This window comes from Poecile atricapillus, chromosome 1 (genome assembly GCF_030490865.1).
Source record: "Poecile atricapillus isolate bPoeAtr1 chromosome 1, bPoeAtr1.hap1, whole genome shotgun sequence".
NCBI lineage: Eukaryota > Metazoa > Chordata > Aves > Passeriformes > Paridae > Poecile > Poecile atricapillus.
This window is the reverse complement of record NC_081249.1, coordinates 86,568,697-86,594,541: the sequence shown is the minus strand read 5'-3', so window position 1 is coordinate 86,594,541 and position 25,845 is coordinate 86,568,697. Positions and strand designations below refer to the sequence as shown.

General features: G+C 41.9%; 1 protein-coding gene across 1 annotated transcript; it reads right to left on the bottom strand.

The window, feature by feature from the left end:
- Positions 1-1,451: 1,451 nt before the first annotated feature.
- Positions 1,452-25,420, bottom strand: LOC131583331 (ovostatin-like). Its single transcript, XM_058847299.1, has 35 exons — positions 25,341-25,420; positions 24,681-24,864; positions 24,184-24,340; positions 23,011-23,063; positions 22,128-22,148; positions 20,929-21,097; positions 20,260-20,344; positions 19,334-19,445; positions 18,862-18,976; positions 18,557-18,666; positions 17,243-17,401; positions 16,686-16,913; positions 16,314-16,371; positions 15,690-15,835; positions 14,468-14,617; positions 13,749-13,919; positions 13,306-13,438; positions 12,640-12,736; positions 11,907-12,135; positions 11,221-11,344; positions 10,780-10,898; positions 10,281-10,332; positions 9,546-9,629; positions 8,484-8,660; positions 7,902-7,983; positions 7,270-7,426; positions 6,779-6,853; positions 5,661-5,826; positions 5,190-5,410; positions 4,402-4,617; positions 3,865-3,989; positions 3,597-3,687; positions 2,963-3,031; positions 1,848-1,953; positions 1,452-1,513 (listed from the first exon to the last, which is right to left on the bottom strand). The coding sequence occupies exons 1-35, from the start codon at positions 25,403-25,405 to the stop codon at positions 1,452-1,454; spliced, it is 4,368 nt and encodes a 1,455-aa protein (XP_058703282.1). The 5' UTR covers positions 25,406-25,420.
- Between the last annotated feature and the right edge of the window lie 425 nt (positions 25,421-25,845).

The window sequence follows — 25,845 nt, the reverse complement described above, 5'->3', positions numbered from 1 at the left end:
TGTGTCCTCTCGTTCTGTCAGTTGCTGCCTGGAGAAAGAGACCAACCCCACCTGACTACAGCCACCTTTCAGGGAGTTGTAGAGAGTGATAAGGTCACCTCTGAATCTCCTTTTCTCCAAGCTAAACAACCCCAGCTCCCTCAGTCATTCCTCACAGGGCTTGTGTTCCAAGCCCCTCAGCAGCCTCGTTGCCTCCTCTGGATGCACTCGAGTGTCTCAATGTCCTTCCACACCTAAACCCCTATTCTTATGCTACAGGGGCAAAGGCAGTGCCCCCACAGGGCTGGGGAAAGGTGAGGGGTTGTCCAGCAGCCATGAGCAGTGGGTGCCATCTCTGGATGTGGGGGGACTGAACACGATGTGTATTGCAGTAGTGGCCAGTGGTGGGAAAGTGCTGCAGGCAGGACAAGCGTGTTCCTCTCCTCATCCTCCCCCAGGCAGAAGTCACGACACATGGACTATCATCAAAATGCCTCTTCTGTGACACTGAAATAAAGCCAATGCCCAATGTAAAAGGGAGGTTTATTGGTGGAAAGTTATACATGATTATGCTACAGAACTGGAGAGATGTGATGTGAAAGGAAACAAAGAATCAGACACTAGCTCGATCAACATCACAGAGTCCCACTGTCATTCCCAGGGTGCAATGGCCCTTTCCAGGACTTCATGACAGAAGAACATAGGGTGCTTGACCACTTGTTCAACATTTATGGTGCTCCTGCAGGCAAAAATCCAAAAGAAAATAACCTCAATGAGAGCAAACAAATAGCTGCAGGTTACAAAATACGGGTATTTTTAAAAAGAAAAATACAGGGTAGTCGGTTCTTTCTGTGCGAAGCAGCAAAAAGCTGGACCAAGGTCTTGCAGCAAGCTGTGCCTGGACCCCTCAGAAACTGCTCATCAGATAACAGCAGCAGAATTTCTGTGCTGAACAGGATGCAGACCTGACCTCCTCTACAACCAGCATCGTATCTCTGACCAGTTATTTCACCACCTCCATGTTTCATGTCAGTTTTTTTCTCCTTAGATAAGGCATTTATTGTCCCAGAAAAAGTTTCTGTTATTCCATGTGGAAAACCTTGCTTAGGCCTGGGAAGCATAGGCTCCAGAGGGAAGACTTTCAAGGATAGACAAAGGTAAATGGTTCTTTGCTACATATCTATGCTTTTGAGGAAACTTTGAAGGTATTTTGCAGTCTTTCCATTATTCTGCACTTAGAATTTTATTCTAGAAGCTGAGTCTGCCCCATGAACCGTGATGTGGTCCCCACTTGGATTCCACTGGTGTCAAGGGACAGTATCTGGCCACTGTCTCTGCCTGCTCTCTGAGAAGCCTCATGAAGACTTTGTTTCTTTGAGAATAGTTCCTGTTCAGCCCACTCTGCTCTTGCTGTTTTGTACTTCACTTTCTTATCTGCTTATTTTCTGACTTTCACTTACCTTTTCAAATCCTTAGTCCATTTCTGCAGCAACATCTTTGCAAGGTGATGAGTATTGAGCAACAGCATACTCTTCTGGAGAAGAATAGAAATATTCTTGTTACCCTGGAGAACACTTCTTGTGCCTTTCCCTGGAGGTGGATATAACCTATACATGCTTAAACTGGAGATCCTTGAAATGTCCTTTACTCTGGTGCATGTATTTTCATAATTTTCTAGTCATGCCTGTTGGTCACCTTGGGCATGAGACCAAGGTCAATAAAGTGAAATGAGTCTCTCCCCTGGCCCTAGATTCAGGTACTGATGGAGTTCAGAGGAGTGCTGGTGGCAGCAGGACTGGTTCAGGCATGCTGTTCAGCTGTCCCTGTCCCTCTCCCACACTTCACACTGGTTCAAACCTAAGACATACCTGTTTCATAGTAGTCATAGATCTGCACAGCAGCTGGCTTGGGGTGGGTAACTACAAAGTCCTGCTCAACCGAGAAAGTGATTTCTTTCCTTTTCTTCTGTGAGATCTGAAATGGAAGGTCAGAGATCACATCAGTCTTGTTATCTGTACAGCACCATCTAGAGCAGACAAGGGTGGTAACTGCCAGGCTGCATATTCCAAATACCACACCTACAGATATGGGACAGCCATTATCTAAACGTGTTTGGAGAGTCCAAAGTGAAACTGAGCTGAAAAGTTAATAGATTTTCTGTCCTGCTTGTATCACCCAATTCTGTAATTATTACATATCCAGTTGCCAGAGGTGGGAAAATTGTCCAGAGGTGTTGCCGCTGAAGATGAACAGATCACACGGACACAGGTCGAGGTGTGGTGAAGAGAAGAGAAAAGCAAGCTCAGAAGCTGAGTTTTCAGGGCGACACAGAGGCACTGAGTTTAATTTTCCAGGGTCTCCCAATGGTCAGGATGATAAAGGCTAGTTTTCCAATCACTCCCATTTCAGACGTGCACATTATGTGCCACCAAGAAACTGGGAGTGAATTTACAGCACTGGGATATTGGCTTCTGTTAGTGCCCTGAGCAAACTGTTTACTGAATAAATTCAGGGATTCAGGGATTGGATTACAGGTAAAATTTTGCAATGATCTAGTGTAAGAGAAGCAAAGAAAATCTTTCCAGAGGAGAATGAAAGCAGTGTTTCCTGTGCTGTTGGCAAGATAGAGGTTTATAAGAAGCCTGCCAAATAGACATACACACAAGGGAACCTCTTTTCAGGCATTTATCTGCTTTTGACTGAAAGGAGAAAGAATTTTGATTAATTTAAACATGCTTTTTTTATTAATTTTTTTTGTTTTTTAGTTGCTGGTATCACTTTGAATCTGTTTGGAAGGTTGGGATGTTACATGCAGTTTGAAAAGTAACAGCTTAGTGATTACAGTAGAAAACTGTTGAGGAAGAAAACATGATATATGCACCATATAGGGTATATTCATATTCATATATTCATATAGATTCATACCTATTACATGCTGTTTCCATCCTTTGTGAAAATCAAATAGACAGTAACCAGAACTTACATTTTGCAGATAAAAGAGGACGTGATTTTTCTTGTTTTCTACTTGCATCACTGTATGACTGTCAATGAGCTTCAAAACAAGAAAATCAAGATTAATATATTTGTAAAATATTGCAAAACAAATGCTGCTTCAGACCCTATTGCTGCATGTCTGTGGTATTCATTCTTCTCCTAGTCAAGTTTCAAGGGCTGATAGCTGACTTTTAGAGTCCAAACATTGCTGAATAGATTGAAAGAATGGACAAAAACCTACCACTTGACTTAGTTGGGGGTATGAGCTCTTTCCAAATGCACAAGTCACTGCAATTCACTTGGGGAATTCTGCCTGACTCTGGTGTGATCTATGTTTCAAAGCTAGTCTGAGAGGTTTCCCACCCTTTCTCCACCCAGGCAGTGCCAGCTCCTGGTTACAGCTGCCAGCTGCTCAGGCTTGAGCTGAAGCCCTTCCTAGTTTCAAATATAGGAGGGTCTGTGTGTTTGAAGTTCCCTGGAGGGCATTCCCTCCTCCCAGTAATGAGCAGTGCAGCCATGCAAACCCTTCACACAGTCTGTGGCTGAATGGTTCTTAACCATGCCTCTGGTTTTCTCCTCTGTCCCTGTGGAGAGTAATTTAAGCCTTGCTCCTCTAAGTTTACCTTATCCAGGGAAGACTTAACAGGAACAAAGCCAGAGAGCATCTTGACATCAATAATGAGCATGTTGGAGCTGCTGCGTTTCCCCGTGTAGCTGAAACAACAGAGTACCCTGTCAGCGGTCTTCTGGGATACTGTGTCTTACAGGCTGATATCATCAGCATATCGATCAGCTTGTGGTTCTTGACTTCATAAGCTGAAGTGAAAACACACAGCAATGCTCTCTGTGTGTCTTGTCATCTGCACAGCTGGTTTGCTGATGGCACATTACCTGCTTATGAGGACAATATCAAATTTTGCTGGTCTGTCCTGTGGGCAGGAAGCATTTGATGTCTGTACGGAAAGCAGAAATCCAAAGGATCCCTCTGGAAGGTGAATATTGTATCTCAGTGCTGCCTGGAAGAGGAAAAAACCTTTTTGTTCAAGAATGCCAAAGATTTTCTTTGCATTCCAAAAAAACAATTGTCAGACTTAGTGAATTTTTCTGGCAATGTTGCACTTTGTTTTAAGTGGAAGATCCTTGCTTATATCAATGATGAACACCTAAGATTTATACTCTTTAAAAATCAAGGTGCTTGTACCCAGAGTCACCTCCCAGAAAGAAACCAGATGTTGGTCAGAAAGGACTCTTTTTGCATGCCAGAACTCCCAGGAGTCAGAATGTGGGATGGGGAAAAGAGTGTTTAAATGGTTTAGGGAAATCAAGCAATTAGGAAAAATAAATAAAAGTCAGCTAGAAAATCATCAAAACAATGGCTATCTTGTATGCAAAATGTGAGACACAATGAAGAAGAAAGCAGACATTTACTTGCATAAATACACATCCGCTGCCATTCATTGTCAGGCTGTATTTCCCAGGGACCTCTGGAAGGGGAGTCTGTTGCAGCAGGAGCCTGTTCTCATTGCTGACAGTAAATACCTTCTCAAAAGGCTTTTTGGAAGTGATCTTGACTCTGTTTTGTGAAGCAGAGTTGTAGGTGGCCTCACCATAAGCAGCGAGTGCTTGAAGGGCAATGACTGTGTCCTGAAGAAAAAGAAAATAATGAAAGACAATTGGCTACACAGCGTGACCAGTGCAGGGGGGATCAAAGTCACTGTTGCAATCCCAATCGCAGTTGCTCCGTCCTGAATGTGTGTATAACTCCAGTGTTCCCATACAAAGGAGCCATTTCATTCTCTCATGTATGATTTAGGGTAGAAGAATCTGACTCCTAATACAAGGGTCTCAGAAAATAAAATATGAGCAGCAGAGTGCGCTTCTAGAGCTTTTCATAGTGATGAAGCCTGTGTTTTATGAGGACCTACACAGAATTCATGGGTCATTTAACAGATGGAACTTGGTGTTTTCTAGGCTCACCCCTGACACAAATATCTGTGTTTATTGCTAGTCAAATTACTCTTGAGTGGTTTTAACCTTTCTATAGTTAGGAAAAGGGAGAAAGAAGTATTTTGGTCTCCTAATATAAAGGTTTGGCTTCTCTCAGAGACAACAAGTAGAAAAGAGAAACAGGACTAGGTAGTCAGAGGCCTGCTGGACCCCTGAAAGAGTGCCCCAATTCCTAGCACTAGCTGTGGAGTGGAAAGTAGTTTTGGCACCTGGGTAGAGGAGAAACCTCCATAGGGATTCTGCTGCCTGATGATCCACTGCACAATCCCTGAGGCCTTTGTGAGATCCTCTTTATTCCGGTTGGGTTTGTGGAGCAATGCCAACAACACATAACTGGTGATCTCAACTTCAGCTGAAGGGGCATGGTCAAGGAAGGAGGGAGATTTGTCTGATGGAGACCTCTCCTCCTGCTCCCAGTGCAGTGAGCCATCTGAATAAACAAAGAGAGGAACCAATATCTATTATTCACTGCTCTGTACTGACTTGGAGTCTCACTGCATCCAGGCCTCTTCCTCAGAAGGGCTCTCTGCAAATCAATGAATGCACTGCAGGTTAACTCCACAGATTATTCGTGCGGTTTGGTTCAAGTGCCCACACTCTCAGTAGTGTCAAGGTTAGACCATCTATAAGATCTGTTCCATCTTCCCACTTCCCAAATTCCCCAAATGACTGAAACTCACCAACTTCCTTTGCTGATTTCTGTAACTCTTCAAGGAATGATTCACATTTTTCTGCCTTGCCAGCTAAGCAGAAAGCATAGGCCATGAGTGCCTGAGTGTAAACTTCACTGATACCCTTCTCAGACGCAGTCTCCAGACAAAAAAAGGCATTTCGGATTACAGGGTACTTAAAAACAAAAAAGCATATGGGTCTAATTCAGGACAGTAGTCTTCACCTGCTCAAAAATTTATTTTCTTTAAACATGTTCCTTATCCTATCACTATCACAGCAATGAGAGTGGGACTTCAGCTTGTATAATGACTTCAGGAGAGAGAATACAGCATTCTTCACGGAGGGATTTTGCAGAAAACATCAAACAAATCAAATAGCTTTCAATGGTGTCCTTGATGAGGTTAGTCTATACGTTTCACAGATAATTCCTTCTGTTCATCTCCATGATAATTATTTGCTCTGCATTTCTATAGCCAAGAGTTTGTTGTCTTAAACAAATCTAACTTAGTGGTTCCTATTCTCACTGACTTCGGTGTAACTTTAATTCTGCAATGCTGTACTAGGTTTACACCTACAAAAAATGTACAGTTTGACTCTGTGTCCTCAGAAAGGATATGAAAAAGTGGAGGCTAACTCCTGTATTGAAGTCTAACATCTCTGTAGTACTGCCAACTTTTTGAAAAGGACAGATCAGCTTTTGCTCTGATGGGTATTTGTTTTTCCAACATATCTTTTAGTTCCATTTGTAGATTTTATAAATTTACCTGCAACAACTTACTTTCTTGACAGGGCTGTCTTTGAGGCTAAGCCATAGTGTGTGGGTTTCTACCTGTCAAGTCTTTTTATTGGAAACTGAAGGGTGTCATTGAATGTTTTGTGTCTCACAAATAGAAGATCTGATTCCACTGAGGTTTGTACAGCTTCTGCTCGAAGACTGGTGATTTAAGAGGTATAGAAATGGGGATTTTCTCTATCATAGCAACCAGTGCAGATGCAGAGCATGGTCACCTACTCTGGGAGCTCTTGCCCTCTCTTTGTCTCTCTTTACTAGCTGGACAATTTAGCAGATGCTGGACCCAAGGTAACAACTAGGGACCAGTTCCATCTGAATATCAGAGCAACTTACCATACTGGCGTGCCCAGCTTCCAGCATGGCAATGGTGGTGTAGGCAGAAAGGGACAGCTCGTCATCTACTCCTCCCTGAAAACAACACGGAGAGAAGAATAATCAGTAAATGCCACAGCTGAGAGCCTTTAAATATGAATTGCCATGTCCCATCTGAAAGAGTATGGTGAGTTCTGGAGGCAGCCCAAAGGGAAGGAGAGCATTCACATAGCTCTTGAATAGCTCACAAATCTAGAGAAGCCTTTTGCTATTAAATCCAAAAACATAACTTTTTCAAGCTTACAGTCCTGTAACCCTATCTCATGTGCACATAACATGTAAAGTAAGTGTACAAAAGCTGACTGAGCTGAAAATAATAATTATAAGATGTGGAGAATTAGCCCTTGGAAGAAGACAGGCACTTGGAGTGAAATATAGTCTTTGGCAGTAGCAGGAGAACATATCCTTAGTGAATAAGTATAAATTTGACCAAGTAGTAAATTCTCTGCTACCTTCAGGGCATTGTTGAAGAGTGTCCCGACACTCCGGAAACAGCCATCTAACTTCTGTTTGCTTGACAGCCACATCAGGGTTTGAGACTGGACACGGTCATCAATATAGATTAAGCGACCAGCTTGTGCAAATGATCTGTACACAAAGGCAGTGAGCCTGCAAGGGAAAGATGAAGCTATGAGATGAGTGCTGGAAGAAACAGAAGAAATCAGCCCTCCCGTTTGTGCTGTTGAAGAGCATGAAGTGTCACAGCCAGTGTGTCATGGCTTGCTTTCTCTGTGTCTGCTCCTCAGAAAGAGAACAGTTAGAGGAGCAGTAGCTAGATGGGACACGGGAAGGATGTCCAGCACACCCTGTGGCTGATCCTGACTATAGAGCACCACAGTGCAATGGGTTTCATAGGAGACAGCAGGAGTATGAATCATAAAGTCAGATGGGTCTTTAGGGATCAACTTCTTCTGATGCACCTGGCCTGGCAGAGGATGGAGAGACTTCTCCTTTAGTGCTTTTCAGTACTACAGTCCTAGACAGCTCTGTACATCTGATCCAGCCAGTAAAGCTGCCTCTTACTTGCACCATAATTATTGAATGTAAATTCATCTCTGAGCCAATTCTGCTCCCAGTCACTCACCAGGTGTTCCCTTCTTTATCTCTGGTGCCAAAGATGCTGTAGGACCCATCAGGATGTTTGTATGACAGCTGCTTCTGGTAGCCTGCAAGAACATGGAAAAGGAAGTGTTCTTGGAGGTAAAAGCAAAACCCTATTTTGTTTGCTAACATATTTGTCTGAAACCACAGTGGGAAAGAATGGAAAGGAAATGTATATCTACCAAGCAGGAGAATAGCTCTGAAGGGTTCTATTAATGGAACACCTTGTCTTGCAGAAACACTGAGAGAATTAGCAGAACTCTATCAGCTCTGTGTTCCAACTAAACATACAGGATCAGGACACATGCTGTGCCTGTGTGGAAAGAGAGAAGGGGACTTCTCTCAAAAACCTCAAAGGAAACATGGCAGCTTAATGTCACCAAAAAAGCATAAGATAAGAAGATAAAGGAAAGTAAAAAATGTATTGTTCAGGGCAAATCCTTGGGTCTCTGGGCTGTGCTACCACAGTGATGCCATTTGTCAGGGTAGCCATGCTGCTGCTTCCACTCACTGGCCCTCGACGGGAATTCCAGCACACACTGTAAAGGAATCACAAGGATCTCACCGCTCACTAAGTATCCAGTGGCCTTGGATTTGACCTCCCTGCTCAGCTGCCCTGTCTTGTTCAGATAGTCCAGGACGTAGATGTTGGGTGCAAAGAGGGCCATGTTCTGCTCCCCACAGCCAAAGGGCATCTGGAGGAGCTGGTGCAGGTTCTGCATGGCAGTGCCCATGATGTCACCTGGGGAGGAGGAGATGGGAGGGGGGGATTAGCACAACTCATGGCCACTGAAATTACCAGTAATTTCCATTCCACAGGCAGAGTCATAGAAGCCTCACAGGGGTTGGGAGCCTTCTGAAGAAACTTGAAGTTCTCTGTGCTGAGTTCTGTTGTGTTTTGCAGACAACAAATAATCCCTTCCCTGCCTCTCCTTACATAGTCTAAATTGCCCTTACCAGAAACACTCCTTATTTTGGTGCCACTTCAAGCAGATACTTCTTGTTGGAAATTAAAGAAACTTACAGGAAACTTCTGTTTCCAGAAGATGGAAGGGAATAGCCACAGCTCTTTATTGAAAACATTTATTGCAAGATTAACAGCTAATGCTGCAAAGGGACTTTGATAATGCAGAGGTATCACAGACCACCTCCTAACTTTTATTTCTAGGAAAGGTAGCACAGACCCAGCAAGGGATTTCTGGAATGAACTTCTAAACGTCACCAACATTAGAAAGCAAGAATTTTATGGCTAGTGAGTCATGTAACCAAATCCACGTCCTGAAAAGACTGAATAGACTACTGGCATCTCTGATTTGTAGGTGGGTGCATAGAAGAATGCTGTACTAGCATGAATCTGGCTGAGGTCATAAGTTAGAATTGTGCTGCTGCTTCAGAGAAAGACTTTCAAATGCACTAAATTTAAACAGAATAGTGAAGAGTGGTGCAACTGATATTTAAACTTTATCTTGCTGTTGCAGAGCATTGCTGGACAAGATGAGAATCAGTCTCTTTTCTCAAAAGTTTCCCACACTAGGAGTGGAAACTCACATTTTGAATCCTGAAAGAACTTTCATGTTACATATTCTATATTTTCTTTTTTGAATGTTTTTTTTAATTATATATTTACCAACAACAGAAAAGGAGGCTCTGGCTGATCCTTCCAAAACATTTGTAGGTAGCTCTAGAGCTATATCTTGAATAACTACATCACCTGTGGAGAAAAATATTTGTCATTTTTATAGGAATATTAATTATAACACTGAAATGGTCCCAGTACAAATTGCACAGTACAAAACTGCACAAGAGAGCAGGGGACACAGCAAAATCAAAATTGTGAGGAACAGATGAAATGGTGTAGTCACTGTCATTGCTCAATAGAAAACAGTAAAACACGGCATGGTGCACACAGGTTGTAGTATCTGTGACCCTTGGGGATTCCTTCAGTGACACAACCAGCACTGAGATAATGTGGAAAGGAACATTACATTCCCTCTCCCATTCCCACCAGAGGTAGAAAGCTGTAAGCTACAGGTATCCATGGAATAGAGGACAACAGTCAACACGAGTGAATGAAACACAGGACATAATTTGCATGGAAAGGTTGTCTCTCTTTGAGAACTTCATAGCAGCCTTCCTGAAGCATCTGAGCACATCTGACCAAGGCACAGGTGCTGCCTCAGTGATATGCACCAGACCACACAGGAATTTGGTAGCAGGGAACTGAGCTATTGCACTCATACTAGCTGTCATATGGACAACTCTGGGGAAAAGGGGAAGGGAAACCATCAATAAACACTGCAGGAAAGAGTGCAGACTCCCACTTCCTTTCAGTTCTCAAGACAGTGGTATGTAAGACCCTTACCTTCTGTACAAATTAAGGAGTTTTGAGTCTTTTCCCTTCTGATTCCTTCAGGCTGCATGGAGATGGAAAGAAGAGACACATGATATAAAGATGAGACAAAAGCATGCAGAAGAAATTCAGTGACAAAAAAGCCACCCCCTTCCCCAACCTCCTACATCATGAAACAGGTGAAGCAACAGTTTACAGTTCATGTATGATGTGCTGTTCCCAAAAGGAAGATCACATCAGATGGAGTCCCTCATTTCTAGTTTCTCCTCTGCATGAGGGAGTCATGCACTTGTCAATACCCACTGATCCTCACTGAATAGATCACCAGATAGGAGTGGACTTGGTCTTAGATTAAACAGCCAGACCTTGTCCCAACCAAATGAAGGTGGAGCCATACCAGGACTTTTTTAGGGAACCTGAAAAACTTTTACTTTCTTTTGATACTTCTGCTTTGTTTTAGTTTTCTCATGAAAAGGAGTACAGGACAAACAGTAAGAGCTGTCAGCAGTACCTCAACCAGCAGTGTTCTGATCTGGGTGTCCCTGTAGTCAATACTGATGTTCCTGGGAGCTTTATTTCCACAAGCTCCATCATCCTTGGTCTCTGCAGTAATGCTGAACACTACATTACCTTAAATAGCAGCAAAAAAAGGGAAAAAATGGACCTCTACCATGCAGGATGATTGACAAAGTAAGAAATTTCATCTGATGAATAAGATGTAGTTCAACATAATGAATAGTCAGTCACTGTAGATGAGACATATGGGAAGAGAACTGATCTCTAAAAATGGCAATGATAAACACACTGAAGCTGTGGAGAAGCTCTTTAACCTAGACAACTGGAAAGAGCAGTGGTAGACCAAGCTGTCCAGGTTGGAAAAGGATTAAGCTTTTTAGGTTATAAATTAGTATCAATCCTGGAACAGAAAACCAGGTAGATTCAAAGCACTTACCAATTTCTTTGGGGAAAATATTCCAGACATAGGTCTTTCTTTGCTTGGCACATACACATCCATCATCCTCTGAGGAGATGAGTTTGGCTTGATAATCAAGGGAATCCGACAGTGAAACATTAATCTGAGAGCAGAAAGAATAGTGTAATGGGATGAAGGTTTTGTACCATATTGCAAACAGTGCTTTATTATTTGAGGGGGTGAGACACTATCTGCTTACATCTAGAATTAAGTGTAGAGCAGATTCAAGGCCTCAGATGATGCTGTTTGATTAACCATCCATCAGGTATAACCTGAACAGTTTTCCCTCTTTCCTCTCAACAGTCTCACTGTTAACGTAGGATGTTAAGCATCTTAGGCACACTTTTTCCTTAAGGAAAAGGCCCCAATGAAACAACCGATGGCTTGCATAACCATGGGTGGTGAATGATACTCTGCAAAGCACTTTTTTCCTTTCTCTGTGGATCCTGAGAGCATTGCTTTACAGGCCTGCCCTAGTCACAGTTCACAAGATCTCCCTTTGCTCTGTACTGGTTTCAGAGGACAAATCCAGACAGAGTAATCTGTTGTCAGCTAGAAAGAGCAGCACCTCAGTCAAGAGCAAATCCAACCACCTGCACCAGTCATTTTGCTGCAGCTTCTTTGGAGATGGGGTAAGGTTTAAGAATGTGGGCAGAAGTACACACCTTAATGCACTGGTCAAGGTAGTTGAAGACAGTGGCTCTAAGCAGGAAATCTTCTCCTCGTATGACAGAATATGGCAAGGTCAAGTCAACAAAGAAAGGCTGCAAGGCTGTCAGGGTGGCAGGCACAGACAGGCCAAATCCAGCCAGCTCTTCCACACAGAAAGCACTGGCTTTCCATTTGGTGATGGTGTCAGGGATGGTGTATGAGATGCTGGCTTTTCCAGTAGAGCTGATGGGAATGGAGGAAGGATGAAAGTTTTAGAAAGGGTAAAGTTCAGAGAACTTGCTTCTCAGTAGAGGCAACAAGTTTTGAAAGCCAGAACTACCCTTATTCTATCTGCAGAAATCCCATGTACAGTCCCTGGAATTTATCACTAAAATTTGAGAAAAGTCCATTTGGAAGTTCTTCTGCCCATCACATCCTTGAGTTTGGAAAGACAACTCAGAGTTCTTGTTCTGCAAATTGGTATTTTAAATACAAGTGTCCTTCTTCTGAGGAAGGGAATATGACTCATGGTACACACATTGTGGGAGCAGGTGTTCTTTAGGGACATCTTTGGTAATTTGGTCACCGGAAAGAGAAGGCCAGATGGGCAGCTGATGATTGAAAAACTAGGTCTTCTGGGCCACAAAGGAAGAAGAGTTGGCAAGAGATTGCTACCTTGCAGGACATCAGAGAACATATTTAGTAATTCCTAAAGCAAGGCAAAGATATGAAAGAAGCAGTACTCACTTAATTGGAACTATATCCCAAATCCAAGCTTCAGGAAAGAATTCCCGAATAGTCGCAAGGATGAGTCTCCTCTCTTGTTCCTCCCTACCAGCTTCAGCTGGTAAGAGATAATGAGAACTTAGTAAAACCTGATTCATATAATGGAGATGCCCAGAGGGGACAGGTTTGAATGTGCATGGGCCAGTACAAAGGACAAAAGTGTTTTACCATTTCCTTGTAGCTGAGACTCTGTATAATGCCACACAAATATTAAATGTTACTAATACACCCCTCAGTTAGGTATAACCCAGTGTCAAAGGAAAAAGAAAACATTGCTTGAAGTGTTTTGGTCTCTCATGAGCACGAGACCTAGGGCTAGAACTCAGGTCTTAGCTCTGATTACTGCTCACACTGTCACATAATCTTTTCCAACTAGCTCTGGTCAGGAGGGAATCAATGTCAACAGTGTTAGTTTTGTGTGACACTGCAATTCCCAGTGTGAAACTGGAAATTAATCAGAAGTGTAGACCTGAAAGACTCTTTTGGGTATTGGCCATTAACTTAAGCTATCTCATTCTATGCCAGGCCAATATTTAACACCAAAACCAAAGTTGGTGACTACTGTCCATGTGCATAACAAGTCCTTTCAGGAGAAAGGTAAAATCTGTTTCCTGTGCTGTGTATTACCTGGTGATTTGACGTGGTGTGCAGAAGCCACATGTCCTGCATTCACTACATATGGCTGACGTCTTACAGTCTCACTAGCACACACAACTGGTTGTCGAACCTTTGAGTTGGTAAAAAACTTAATTCCCATATCCTGTAAAAAAACACATTTTAGCGTTAGCCGTAACCACACTGTAGCTGAGATTTGTTCCATTCTTTTCTCTTTCCCATTCCTCTGTTTCCACCACAGAGGTGCCCAGAGACAGGTATGCAGAAACTTTTGGGAGAGGTTTGTGTGTGGGCTGGAAAATCACAGTGGGCACCAGAATCAATTGAGAATAGAGGTCTAAGAGGAGAGCTTGTCATGTATGAGTTTTACTAATAAATAGGGTTGTTTGCAGAATCTAATGCTACATAAGCAGAAACTCACTTCAGCATATTTTAGTAATGTATAGGACATTTACCCTGAGGAATTGATACACATCTGGGCCTAATCCAGACATTACAGGTGTGTAATACAAGCCTTTGTGAAAGATGTGGTCAGATGAGACACAGGGTTCTTTGGAGTCTTCTTCTAGATTGAACCCGTGGAAGACGTAGCCTTGTAAGTCTCGTAGGGGATGCAGGCTGTATACCTGTGAGGGGTAAGGAAACAGGAACTGTGTGTCTGTAAACATCAACCTTACACCATCAAATACTGAAAATTGCCAAAACTGAGATGCCAGCCATGCCATCTTTCCTGGACTGAGAAATGGCTGAGTGGCTGGGATTAGAAGGCAGTGATCAGTGGCACAAAGTCTGGTTGGAGGCCAGTAACTAGTGATGTACCACAGGGTGCTCCAGTACTCACTCTAATCTTGCTCAATATCTTCCTTGATGATCTGGATGTTGCAGCAAGGGTCTACCTTCAGCAAGTTTGCTGATGGCACAAGACTGGGATTAGTGGATATGCTGGAGGGTTGTGCTGCCAGAGACCAGCCACAGGTTAAACTAAACCCCACATGAAAGAGGTCTTACAATCCACAGGAAACAAAAAATGTTTATTGCCTACTAAAGATGGCTTGTGACAGCACATGCCAGAAGCTGTGGAACTCTAACTCAGTGTAATGATCTCAAGTGGTGAGAGGCACTGTGATGGAGGAGAAAGAAGCAGTAGAAGGAGACAAGGCATTTGGCAGCTTACCATTTCCTTTGACAACTCTGTCTCTGGCCTCAGGAGCAGCACACTCTGATCCACCGCCCTCACAGCACAGAAGGAGTTGGCAGCAGCTTCAATGACCAAACTGACTTTGGAAGCTGGGTACATCTGCTTTTCAGAGAATTCCAAATGGACCTGAAATTCATGAAAGAGATGTTGGCATGGCTAGCCCATGCTGCTGGGGCTGCTCTGGTGGTATCTGTGGGTGGAGAGCAAGAAGGAGAGTGGAGGGATTTTCTGTTAAAGTGCAGAAGATCTGCCTGGAGAAGGATGTTTAATCTCCACTGTAGCTGTTGACCAGGCCTCTGTTGTAACAGGGACTTAGGCAATAAGCACACTTAGATTCCTGTGATAGCTTAAATGAAGCCTACCTCAAGTGATTTGAAATGAAGTGTGATTCTTTTGCTGTCATTATCAAATCAAATCAAGCCTTATTTTGACGTGACTACATGCAATAATCCCTACAGTGAACAAATTATATTTTTCCTAGGTCCATGGCCCATGTTAGCAAATATGTAAAACAGATTTTGCATCTATTAAAAAAAAATCTATTTCACATTTGTTTTAGATAAGAGGAAAGAAACAGGAGGGATAACTAGAAATGGGCAGCTAGAAACATTTTGTTTAATGTCACTTGGTTTGTCTTCTGTAGCTTGATGCATTTTAGCTTCTAGGAGCTGAAGATTAGAAAAATCTTACTGGTGAAATCTGAGTTTATAATGATGAAAGAAAATGTGCCATAAAAAAAAAGAGGAAGAAATATTAAATCCCAGACTACCCTGACTTTCTTTTCTGTGTATATTTAGTTCTGGTAAACCCAAACTGCATTTTTCAACAAAAAAGTGTAAATTAGATTGAATGAAGAAGTGGGATAAGTCTAAAGCATGTTCACTGTGTTGAAGAATAGAAAGTCTAAAATCTGAATGGAACAGTAGTGAAGTTTAAGAGAGGCAAGAATAATTTGGGATTTATGTGGGTCTCCTGAAAATTTTTAATGTTAAAAGAAGGTATATCTTTTGACAATAAGGCCAGGAGGTGGTGGTAAAGAAGTAAGGCCAAAGAGAAAAAAAGAAAAATGAAAGGAGTAATACAGAGAGAAGTGGAAGGAAACAAGAAACAAAACTGGAAATCTCTTGTGGATGTATACACAAAGAATTTGTATTTATCTGATAGCAGGTATGGTTTGCTATATTTTAGAGCTTCTCACCTTGTGTTTGAAGCACTTCTCAACTGGCAATTGAACACTGTCTGCCACCAGCTCCTTGTCAGGGTGTAAGGTGTACACCAGCAGCCGAAGGGCTGGAGCCATTTTCTCACTGATCACAAGTGGAATGGTGAAAGTGCCATTTTGACCTGTTAGAGAAAATAAAGGCACCAATAAGGAAGGAATATCAAAGATTTACTGTAGTAGTAGTCAAACTCAACAAGTATATAACTGTACCAGTCAGTGGAGCGATCTGGACTTAGATGATAAGCTGAACAATTTTCCAGGAGGTGACAGGCTTGGGTTTAATCCAGGTGGTCTCAGATTTATTGCAGATTTGAACATGTGCCCATATTCAGTTAGGACCCTAAAGCAGACACTCTGCATTCTCTATGCCATCCTTTGGGAAGTTCTTTAGAGAACACTATTTGACTAATATCAAATTAAGGAATTGCTGGACTAAACCTGGCTTTATAGTGATCTTAGTGGTAGTGCTACTACCATGCACACATGAATGGGTGGAGAGAGATACAGCCCTCCTTATAGCTGCTATGTTCAACCATCTATGTGATTGTTTGTTTGTTTGTTTGTTTGAATGAAAAAATATGGATTGGCAACTTAACTTACCAGCTTGGATGTTAACTTTAATTTCCCCTGTAAGGACAATCTTGCCTTTTGCCATGCCCTGTGCAAAGATCAAGACATGTATGGGTTGGCAGAACTTGGAAGGAGAAAGCAGCAATCAGGTTCAAAGTGTATCAACATGACAACCTACAATGAGATTATCTCAAATGCTTAAACATAAGCCTTAGGGCATGCTGCTCACACTGCTGCTGCTAGGGACCTTGTTGCTGGTCACAAGGCAGAAGCAAAAGGAAGGGTAAAGGTGGACAGAGAACACCATGAAGAGCACTCACTGCTGTAATTCCTGTGGATGGATTGCCAGGTAGCTGTCCAGTAAAACCATTTCAGCAAACCAACCCACAAGCTCATACTCACCACATAGTAGAAGTTCATGGTGGTGATTCTCTTGTATCCTTCTGTGTTTAAGACATAGTGCACAGTGATCATCCTCTTCTGCCCACATTTCAGATCTTTCCACAAGGGCTCAATCCTCAGAAAACTGCCAGTCCAAGAGTAGAAGCGCTGGACGGAGAGAGATGCTTCTGGGTAGTAAGGCTCTATCCAGCCTTCATAGTGGCAGTGGTCACTGGTTTTATAAACTGCCTGAACAGGAGAGGGAGTGGGGATGAAAAGGAAAACAAACATATATCACTAGGGAAATCACCATTACATTCTGACATCAGAATGATTAGTTCACGTAATGCATATAGATAAGAACTGTGTCTAAAGCCAAACTGGTAAGGAAAGAGCAGCTTTGCAACAAGCCATTGCATCTTCACTCCTGGTAGTTTTTGAGAGCTCTAGACCATGAAGAAAGATGAAGAAAGCATATTTTTATTACCAGAATTAAAACCTCACCCATCTTCTTTTGGGTTCATTTTGAGAGCAGCCATCTCTCTCTGTGTCTCTATTCAGCCTTATTTTGTACTCACTTTCAGACTGATCTCGGGATCAAACATTTCGGATGTGTCAATGCTAAACTCAGCAACACCGTTATGATCCGTGGTGAAGTTGTCTGTATTCTTGTTATTGACAAATAGCTCAATAACCTCATTGGAAATTGGAGAGTTGTCTTTGTCTACCAGCTTGATCTGTAAAAGGGGATGTGAAGCATGTTGAGTGTATTGTCTTTCTGTATGTAGATACTGATATTTTGCACTCGTTTGCTCTCCAAACAGCAGAATTACTTTTCCATCTTCCTTCAACACAATACTTGACAACTGAAAAGTCTCTCTTCACTTTCTGGCAACTATCTGAGCTGTCTTATGAGGTTAGGAGCAGGAGCTTCCTCAGCATCTGCCACACCATTGATTGCCACACCACCTTTTGTGGAGCAAGAACTTCTGTGTCTCATCTCTTCCCTGATCAGTCCCTTCTGACTACACATTTCCAGTTTAAAAATATATTTTCTTTTCTCTCTTTTTTCCCTTCCTTAGTCTTGAGAGTCTGCTCCTGCTGTTTTCAGTGTCTGAAAACCTTTTCTCCACTTCTTTATTTTGAACATTTTTCTGGTTCTGTCTACACTGTCTCTGCTGTTTGTGTCAAACGAACAAACAGACAGCAAAATAACAGATCCCTTTAAGTAAATTCTATGTTGCTAGAAAGGAGCATTCATTTTGATTTTTAAAAGAAAAAGAAGAGAGTAGGAATGGGAACCGAAAAAGAAAGTTATATAGACTTTACAGTGGGGGAAAAACCCACCCTTGAAAGACAGTCTCCTCTCCTTTCAGTGCTACTGGTCCTCTTCTATCTTTTCCTCATTGACAAAAGCTGAAGGAGAGAGATTTATCCCTACCCTTTAAACCACTGACAGAGTTATGTGGGTATTGTCATGAAACAAATGAAAAACTTTTCTGAGACAAAAACTGTTGTTATTTCCTTTATTTTTTTGTGTGTGTCTTAAATTCCTTTCCCTCTTTATTCCCTCATCCAGCGCTGTTTTTATTCATGTCTGGTTGGCATGTGATGGTCAGTTCTGAAGGGAGAGGCAGTGATTTATAGCAAGCTTAAAATGCAAGTTAGAGAAATGCTAGTTAATGGTTGTTCTGATCTGAAGTATTTCTGCCAGAATCAGAATAAACTAATAGTCTTCAGCATTCAGAACTACCAGTAGGGCATTGCATTCAGTAAAAGAAGATTGGGGAGACCACCCCCACCCCAAACAGTCTCCTAGATGTTGCCATCATTGTTGTTATGTGATGGCCTGCCAGTCATCTTCAATACAAGCCCTCCAATCTCTTGCTTACCTGTCCAAAGTAAGGAATTCCTCTTCTGTAGTGGTGATCCATGTTCTCAAACCGTATGGCGCTCATCACCCGAGTTATGGAAATAACCTGAGCAGCTGTAAATTGCAGGCCTGGAAGACATGCCCAGAGTCATGAGGAGATGAACTTTGTCCTGCACAGAGCATCATTAGATGGCCACTGTGCTTGTAAAAATGTGCCTCCCCTCCTCATGGAGACATCCTTGTACTCAGCAAGAAGAGGCTGTCTCCTACTCTCCTTCTGGACCACACTGCTTTTGCTGTTCCTGTCTGTCTGCAAGGGATTACCTGTTCCTTTTTCTGTCACAGTGACCTTCACATCAAGGTGCCTCATGTAACCAGTGCGATGTAACTCAAAGATGCTGGAGCTGAAGACCTGGGAGAGGCAACCCTCTGTCTCCAGCTGGACAGGAAAGAAAACAAATCCTGTTGTCAAGGATCATAGCTTGCAAAGAGTGTTGACAATACACAGGATCCTTCTTTAGTGAGTGAAGCATTTTCCCAGTAATTTTAACATGATTTATGCATGTTTATGGGAAACTGAGCCATGAAGAAGAAAAATGTCAATCCTTCAGGCCTGCAGGAAGCCAAGAAGAGAAATGAGGTGCCCTGAGCTCCTAGGTAGTCATACAAGCAAAGAGAGGAGTAGGGTGAATAGAAGAATCAAAGACAGAAAGCAAAGTGTGATGGGAAAAGAGAGAGAAACAAGAACACAGAACAGAGGACAAACATGACGAGGAATAATAATTATGTAACATACATTTTTGGTAAATGATTGACAAACTGGGCTTTTCTTACACCTCCCGTATGAATCAAAATCCCTGCACACACTGAGCTTGACTTTCCCTTCAACAGGCTGTCCATAGGTGTACCTAGGGGGAGAGGAAATATGATCTGATGAGGTCTATGAGCTAATGCTTGAAAAATAATCTTAAGCTAATGTGTGCAGGAATAGATCCAGGACAAGCAGTGAGCTGGGAAGCCAGAGCATGGAATAGTTTCACAGGTTTTTCCTAACTCTCCTGCTTTAACCAAATAGAAAATACAACTCAGAAATCAAAATTAGTTCTTTTTCACACCTAAACCTATGAAACAAAGCTACACTTTGAATGTAAAACCAAATACCTTTATAAACATAATGAACAGATGAGGCTACTGACCAAATTAAGACACTTGTCTCCAATCTTCAGCTTAAACTGGAGTTCCAGGCTCACTGAAATCAAAGCAAAACTCCTCATATCTGCTAGGGAATCAGAATTTCAACTCTGGATCCCAAATTACGAGATTTTGGTGTTGGTGTAGGCAAGTTCCTTCTGAAGGACCAGGCTTGGAAGGGAAGTTAGACAGCTCTGACAGTAACACCCCAGCTAGAATTCAATGTTGTTCTGCTTTATGAAGCAGTGTCTCCCTCTGAAGTGTGTTGTTTGGAGTGGACACATCCTACTTCACCAGGGAACCTCTCAAAAGGTTTATCCACCTCATAGAACACCATGTGGAACCAAATACTTATACAATAAAAAGAGATGAGCACAGAAATAAATGAAAGCTCCAATGACCAAGTCAACCCTCACCAACATCTTCTGGGGCCCTATTTTGGCTTTTCTCTAAGCCCTGGCTCTTTCCCTAGTCCTTGGGAAGTTCTTCCACTTCAGCACATTTCCTAACCACTCTGCACGTGGTACTTACAACCCACAGACTTTCACGGTGAACTCTGAATCCAGGATTGTAAGGCTTTCTGGTGCAGTGACTGTGACATCAAACTTTGGCAACACTAGGACAAAGAGCAAAAAGAAAAAAACCCAACACTGGGATATGGTAAATTTGCAGACCCTCCTAAGATGAGAGCAAAAATGAGGATATATATTTTATTGTTAGTCTGTATAGAGGGAATGGGATTTCAGAACCAGGGTGGCAATATGGTTAAGAACTGGCCTGATCTGCAAAGGCTTACTAAAGTATTTCTGCAATACTTATAAGAAAAGACAGGACTTTTAAAGTGAATCCTGTTTTTCTAGATGTCTTGCAGAGCTTTGGCAAAGAAAGTTCATGGACATAGCTGAGTAAATTCAGTGAGACAAAATTTTGTCTCACTGAAATTTGCAATCAACTTGCTGATTTCTTATGCAGATTATTTTGCTGGCTGAGTGTGTGAAAAATTGTAAATTTTTCTTGGTTTATTTTTTTACTCTTCTCTTTCTTTTTTAATCTCCCCAGTTCTTAATGACAACTAATTGAAGCTGCATTTGCCAGGAAGCTGTTTGAAGTTTTAGCAGTCAAAAAGGTTGCTTGATATGGACTCATCTCTAATATTTTCTACAATGAATAAAAAAATATATTTTTTTTGGTGGCATTTACCGTATTCCTCCACAAGGAATGAGTGATTTATTTTGTCTCCTGACTTCTTTGCTACAATAATTTTGTAGTTCCCCAGGATAGGCTCTTCAGTGAGTGGGAATTCTAGCTGAATAATGTTCATCTCTGACGTCACATTTTGCCACTGCAAGATCCTGTTGCCCCTTGGATCCTGAAGAAAAAAAGAATACAGGCTCACAGTTTTTTGCCTTGGAAATCTTTTGCTACTAGCACACAAAACCAGCAACAAGAAGAAAATAGAGCAGGTTGCTTTAACTCCCTGGAGAAGCTGCTTAATGCATGTGCATTGAGTTAAATTGTGCCTTTGTACTCTGATTATTCATGTTATTATTAATGTTGTTAGATTCTCATCTATTGTTCCCAATTTAGGTATTCTCTGCCAGCCTGCTTATTAGTCTCAATCATCAGGGAAGGTTGCACAATGCTGCTCTTTCCTGCTCTTTAGTATATGTTGCTCTAGATTTGTGTCAAGAGGGGAGAGAAAGAAAATCTTCTTTGTGCTTTCACTTCAGCCAAGTTTATCCCACACAAATCTTGGCCTTTAGCAACCCCAGCTTTTTTTTCAGCTTTTGCCAGAAGAAGGAAGGAAACCTTTATTTCGCATTCACTGGGGTGGCATTTCCCTCTCAGTATATGTTATGCTAGCTAGACTAAAGAAAACTCATTCACACCATTTCCTTGACTCTTTACAGCAACAACTGGAAGAAAAACATGTGGAGGGCTCAGAAGATGTATGTTCTCACTTCAAAGAAAATAAAGTCCTCTGACTTCATAGTGTAACATGGAAACTTGTAAGTATGCTGTCTAGACACGAACTGCAGTTCTTTTAAAAATCCCCAGAAAATGCCATGAAAGTACTGACATAGTAGTTGTATTCACAGCCTCTATTTGTTCATAGTTTTCAGCAGCACTAGACTTACAAAAAGATACACCCCCAAAATAAGTTCAGCAAATGGGGGAAGGGGGGATGAATCAAAGGCAGACATAAGAACACTACAGATTTCGACTGCTGGAATGATAGGTGTGCTTTCCATGTCAAGCTCAAAGAGCATCCTTGCTTTTTGTGGAGTTTCTGTTGATTTCTGCTGGTGTACCCAGCAGCAAGATCTGTGTATGGACATGTTCAAACTCATGTAAGGACGTGCCTGGAGTAATGCAGTACAAGGACAAAAATTTCTTACCTGAATTGTAATCAAGGGGTACTGAAAGAGGAAAAAACAGAATGGAAGAAGATATTAGGTTGCTGATCAAACACAAATTATTTTTCCTCAGGACTGTGAGAAGTATATAACCAATATTCAGTATAACACCATTAATCAGAGGTCCTCATCTCATATTTTGATCAGTTTAACAGCAATTTTACTTCAATAAGAAGCTTGCATAAAGGAGACAGATGAAATGAAAATGGTGGGGCAGTTTCTGACCATACTGGTTTGAGTGCAGTCTCAGAGAGTACGAGTGAGCAGAGTTACAGAGGTGCACACAAACCATGATTTGGGCTTCTTTCTAGCACCAGCTCTTTTTGCTATCACTGTGCTGTCTCCTCTCCTAAGAGGAGGCCAGTGAAGACCCTTCCATTAATTTCCTTATGCATTATGAGCATGAAGAGCAGTGGAAAGAACACCCCTGAAGAGATAAATAATTGTGGTAGCAACTTGCTCTTTAATTTCCCCCATTTCTAAAATGAGCAAAGTGCCAGGTGGATGATTTACTGACATCTGCAAGCAACATTTGCTGAACTGTGAGAGCAGGAGACTGAACCATGGGCTTTCTGGTCAGAGCTAAGATAATGTCTGTGGCAACAAAGTGGAGGGGGTTTTGAGCTCCTTTCCAGCGATCAAAGAAGGTGTTGAATCAGGAAGTCAAACTGCTACACACTTGCCTTCTTCCCTGTGACTCTAATGAAAGGGTGGATTGCAGCATGTGCTTAGGAAATCAGGTTAATTCTTTGGCATTTAGTCTCTGCAACAACTCATTTTAGCCACAGCAATCCTTTATGTAAAATTTGAGAAGAAGTTGTCTCCCAGCAATTTTAAATACAGGGGAGTTTTAATGGTCACTCACCTTCTCCTGAACAGGTTTAAAATTGAAATCCAGGGCAACAACACGAAACCTCACTGGAAAGGCAAGGAACAGGGTGTTAGCATTGACCATAGTTTGTTTGGCTGAACATAACATTTTGCATTCATTAGTACTTCCAGTTTCACAGGGTCTTCCAACAGTCCTGCTTGCACAGGATGCACATAATAAAATGCATCTGAAGGTAGAACAACCCTACACAGACTTTGATTAAGGGTCTTTTTCCTAGCATCAAGTCCTTGTACTCTTTCATAAAAGTTTCCTTTAATGTTAGCAATGAAAAGTCTACTTTCATTAAACATCACAGAAAGGAATGACTGAACAAATAAGAACTGCATTACACTTTCGTAATTTAATTTTTGTCTGCTGCTTGGCCCAGCTCAAAACCAAGCTATTTGACCAATAAACAACCCATACTGGACACCTTGGTGGCACCAAATTCCAACTGGTAAGCTTTCTTGCATACTATGTATCTGTGTAGATAGAACTGACCCTAATTAAAGTAAAACTAATCTAGCCTAATGGCTGCATTATATGACTAATATATGGGAAGAAGTCTTCTGCTGTTTCCCTATAGTGTGTGCTAGAAACCTTAAAACCTAGAAATGAATTGAGGAATGCATCTAGAAAAATGGAGCTCTGCTAATGGCCATGTGAGAAGCATGGATAAGGGGAAAGTGTAAGTGCAGGAATACAACATGAGAATCTAAAGTCCAAACACACCGGAGGCAGAAGGTAAATAGCATGATTTTGTCTTTAACAACTTATATTTCATTTCAAAGTAACAGATTTCACTCTGTTTGGTCTATTTTGATGCTGACCAGCACCACAGAGGGAAGAATCGTTTTATGCCAGGTATTGATCTAATCACCTCTCCCCACTATCCTAGCCTGTCATCAGTAATGAAACAGCAGCAGTGATAGCTTATGTCACCTGGGAGGAAGGGACAAAGAAAATGACAGAGATCATGGAATGACAGTCTCCTGACATCCTGAAGATGATTCCCTAAGCTCCTCAGCAAAGAACTGTAATAGTTTTAACAAAAACTTTGAGGAAACTACCTAGAATGTAACTCAGCCTGGAAAACACCAGACAGAGAAATTCTGTCTGAAGAAATTGCCTCCTAAGGCCCACGTTATAGACAAAGTGGACATTCACCAGTCTGTCCTGGTTTGTAGATGGGTTTGTCTGTCTGCACGAAGACGATGCTTTCTGCGTTCCAGATCATCACTGAGCGCCGCTCCTCCAGGCGGATTGTGGTGCCCTTGGCAGAGAAGGAAATGAAAGCCAGTGGTGCAGAGTGGACAGGAGGAATCTGTGAAGAAACAGGAAAACATGAGGAGATTGTTAGTCTTGAAGTAATTTACTCCAGAACCTGTTGAACAGCAATATCTGTGGCCTGGGCTCCTGTGTGACACAATCTCACTTCTACCAACTCCATCACCTTTCTTGGGCTTTATCTTATTACTTATCTTATTTATCTTATTACTTATGAATACAAAAAATGCCTCCTGTTTTGTTTCCTATGCTTCCTTTTTCCTTTAACAAGTCTTCCTTCTTTCCCTGTTTGCTCCTTTCCTGTCCTCCCTTCTTTTAATTTTCTTGTCCCTGTTTACATTTCTTTTCCATGGGGATATAAATTAAAATTAACTTACCTTGAACTTGAAGCATTGTAGACCACTGCTTTCTGTCACGGTTTTATTCAAAATAGTGGTATTAACAGAGCTGTATTCTAGGATTGCTCTGACGGACACTGTCTCGTTGAGGTTAAGGAACTGCAGGCAAACCTGACCTGGAGAGTCATTTTGGAGCACAGCAGGCACCATCAGGACATACTGCCTGTGAAATCCAAACATCAAAGTGACCACATTCATAGGTAAGGGAGAAACAGCCTCAACAGGATAAAGTGAACACCAATTACTTTAGATTAAATAGGACACACTGCCAGTGCTTCTCACTCTTTCTCAGCTCTGAACCAGCCCAGTCCCGGTACTGCCCACAGCTCCCAGCTCTTGCCTTTTTGCCCTTTATCTGAGCCCTGGGCCCACCTGGTTTTAGCAAAGCACCCTGCTGTCACTACTGCTAGTGCCTTTTCTGGACACATGTCAACTTCCATGGAAGTTCTGCAATAGGTGAAGGTCTGATCATATTAAATGAGAACGATTCACTTGCCATCCCCATTCCACTTTAGCTCTCCAGATATAAAATATGAGCCCTGGATTGTTAAATTTTTAGAGAAAAATTAATAACATTGATTAGCACTGACTTTAAAGCCTTTTCACAAATACTAATAGTAGTAATAGAGTGGTTCTTACGGCTCAGGTTCCTTTGCAGCTGTTACATGCCAGAGAAGAATAGCCAAAAGAAACTTCAGCCACATTTTTCTCACTGGGAGACAGAAGAAAGAGATAAGTTCTCTTCCCATGAAACAATTCCTTGCCTACTAGTTTAACAGCTCTGCAGCATTCCTCATCCAGTGCTCCAAAGGAAAGGAGTTTGCTCTTCAACTCCTCCCTGGCTCCTTCCTTTGATGTTGGTGCCTTTATAACTGCAGCAAGGGGTGGAGATCCCAGTCTATCCTATTCCTTGCAAGAACCTCCCCTAACACTACTGCAACCAAAAATCAACCCACCATCTCCAGACTGTAACATTTCACTGCACTTCTCTGAATGTCTGCACAAAATGCCTTTAGTGGGTTTTACACTGAGACTTGTCACAGAACTGAAAAGCACAAAGTGACGCAAACCTGAGTAAATCTGTCAAAGCAGATTAACATTTGAGGGTTATCCCCATTGTTGTAATTTACCCACTGCATTGACA

What these genes read in the sequence shown, in the direction of transcription:
- LOC131583331 (XM_058847299.1), bottom strand. Translation starts at nt 25,405, where the DNA reads ATGTGGCTGAAGTTTCTTTTGGCTATTCTTCTCTGGCATGTAACAGCT. An exon ending in ACACCACGTCAAATCACCAG is followed by an intron (nt 12,737 to 13,305) that starts GTAATACACAGC and finishes ATCTCTTACCAG; the next exon opens with CTGAAGCTGGTAGGGAGGAA. An exon ending in TCAGAACACTGCTGGTTGAG is followed by an intron (nt 10,333 to 10,779) that starts GTACTGCTGACA and finishes ATCTCCATGCAG; the next exon opens with CCTGAAGGAATCAGAAGGGA.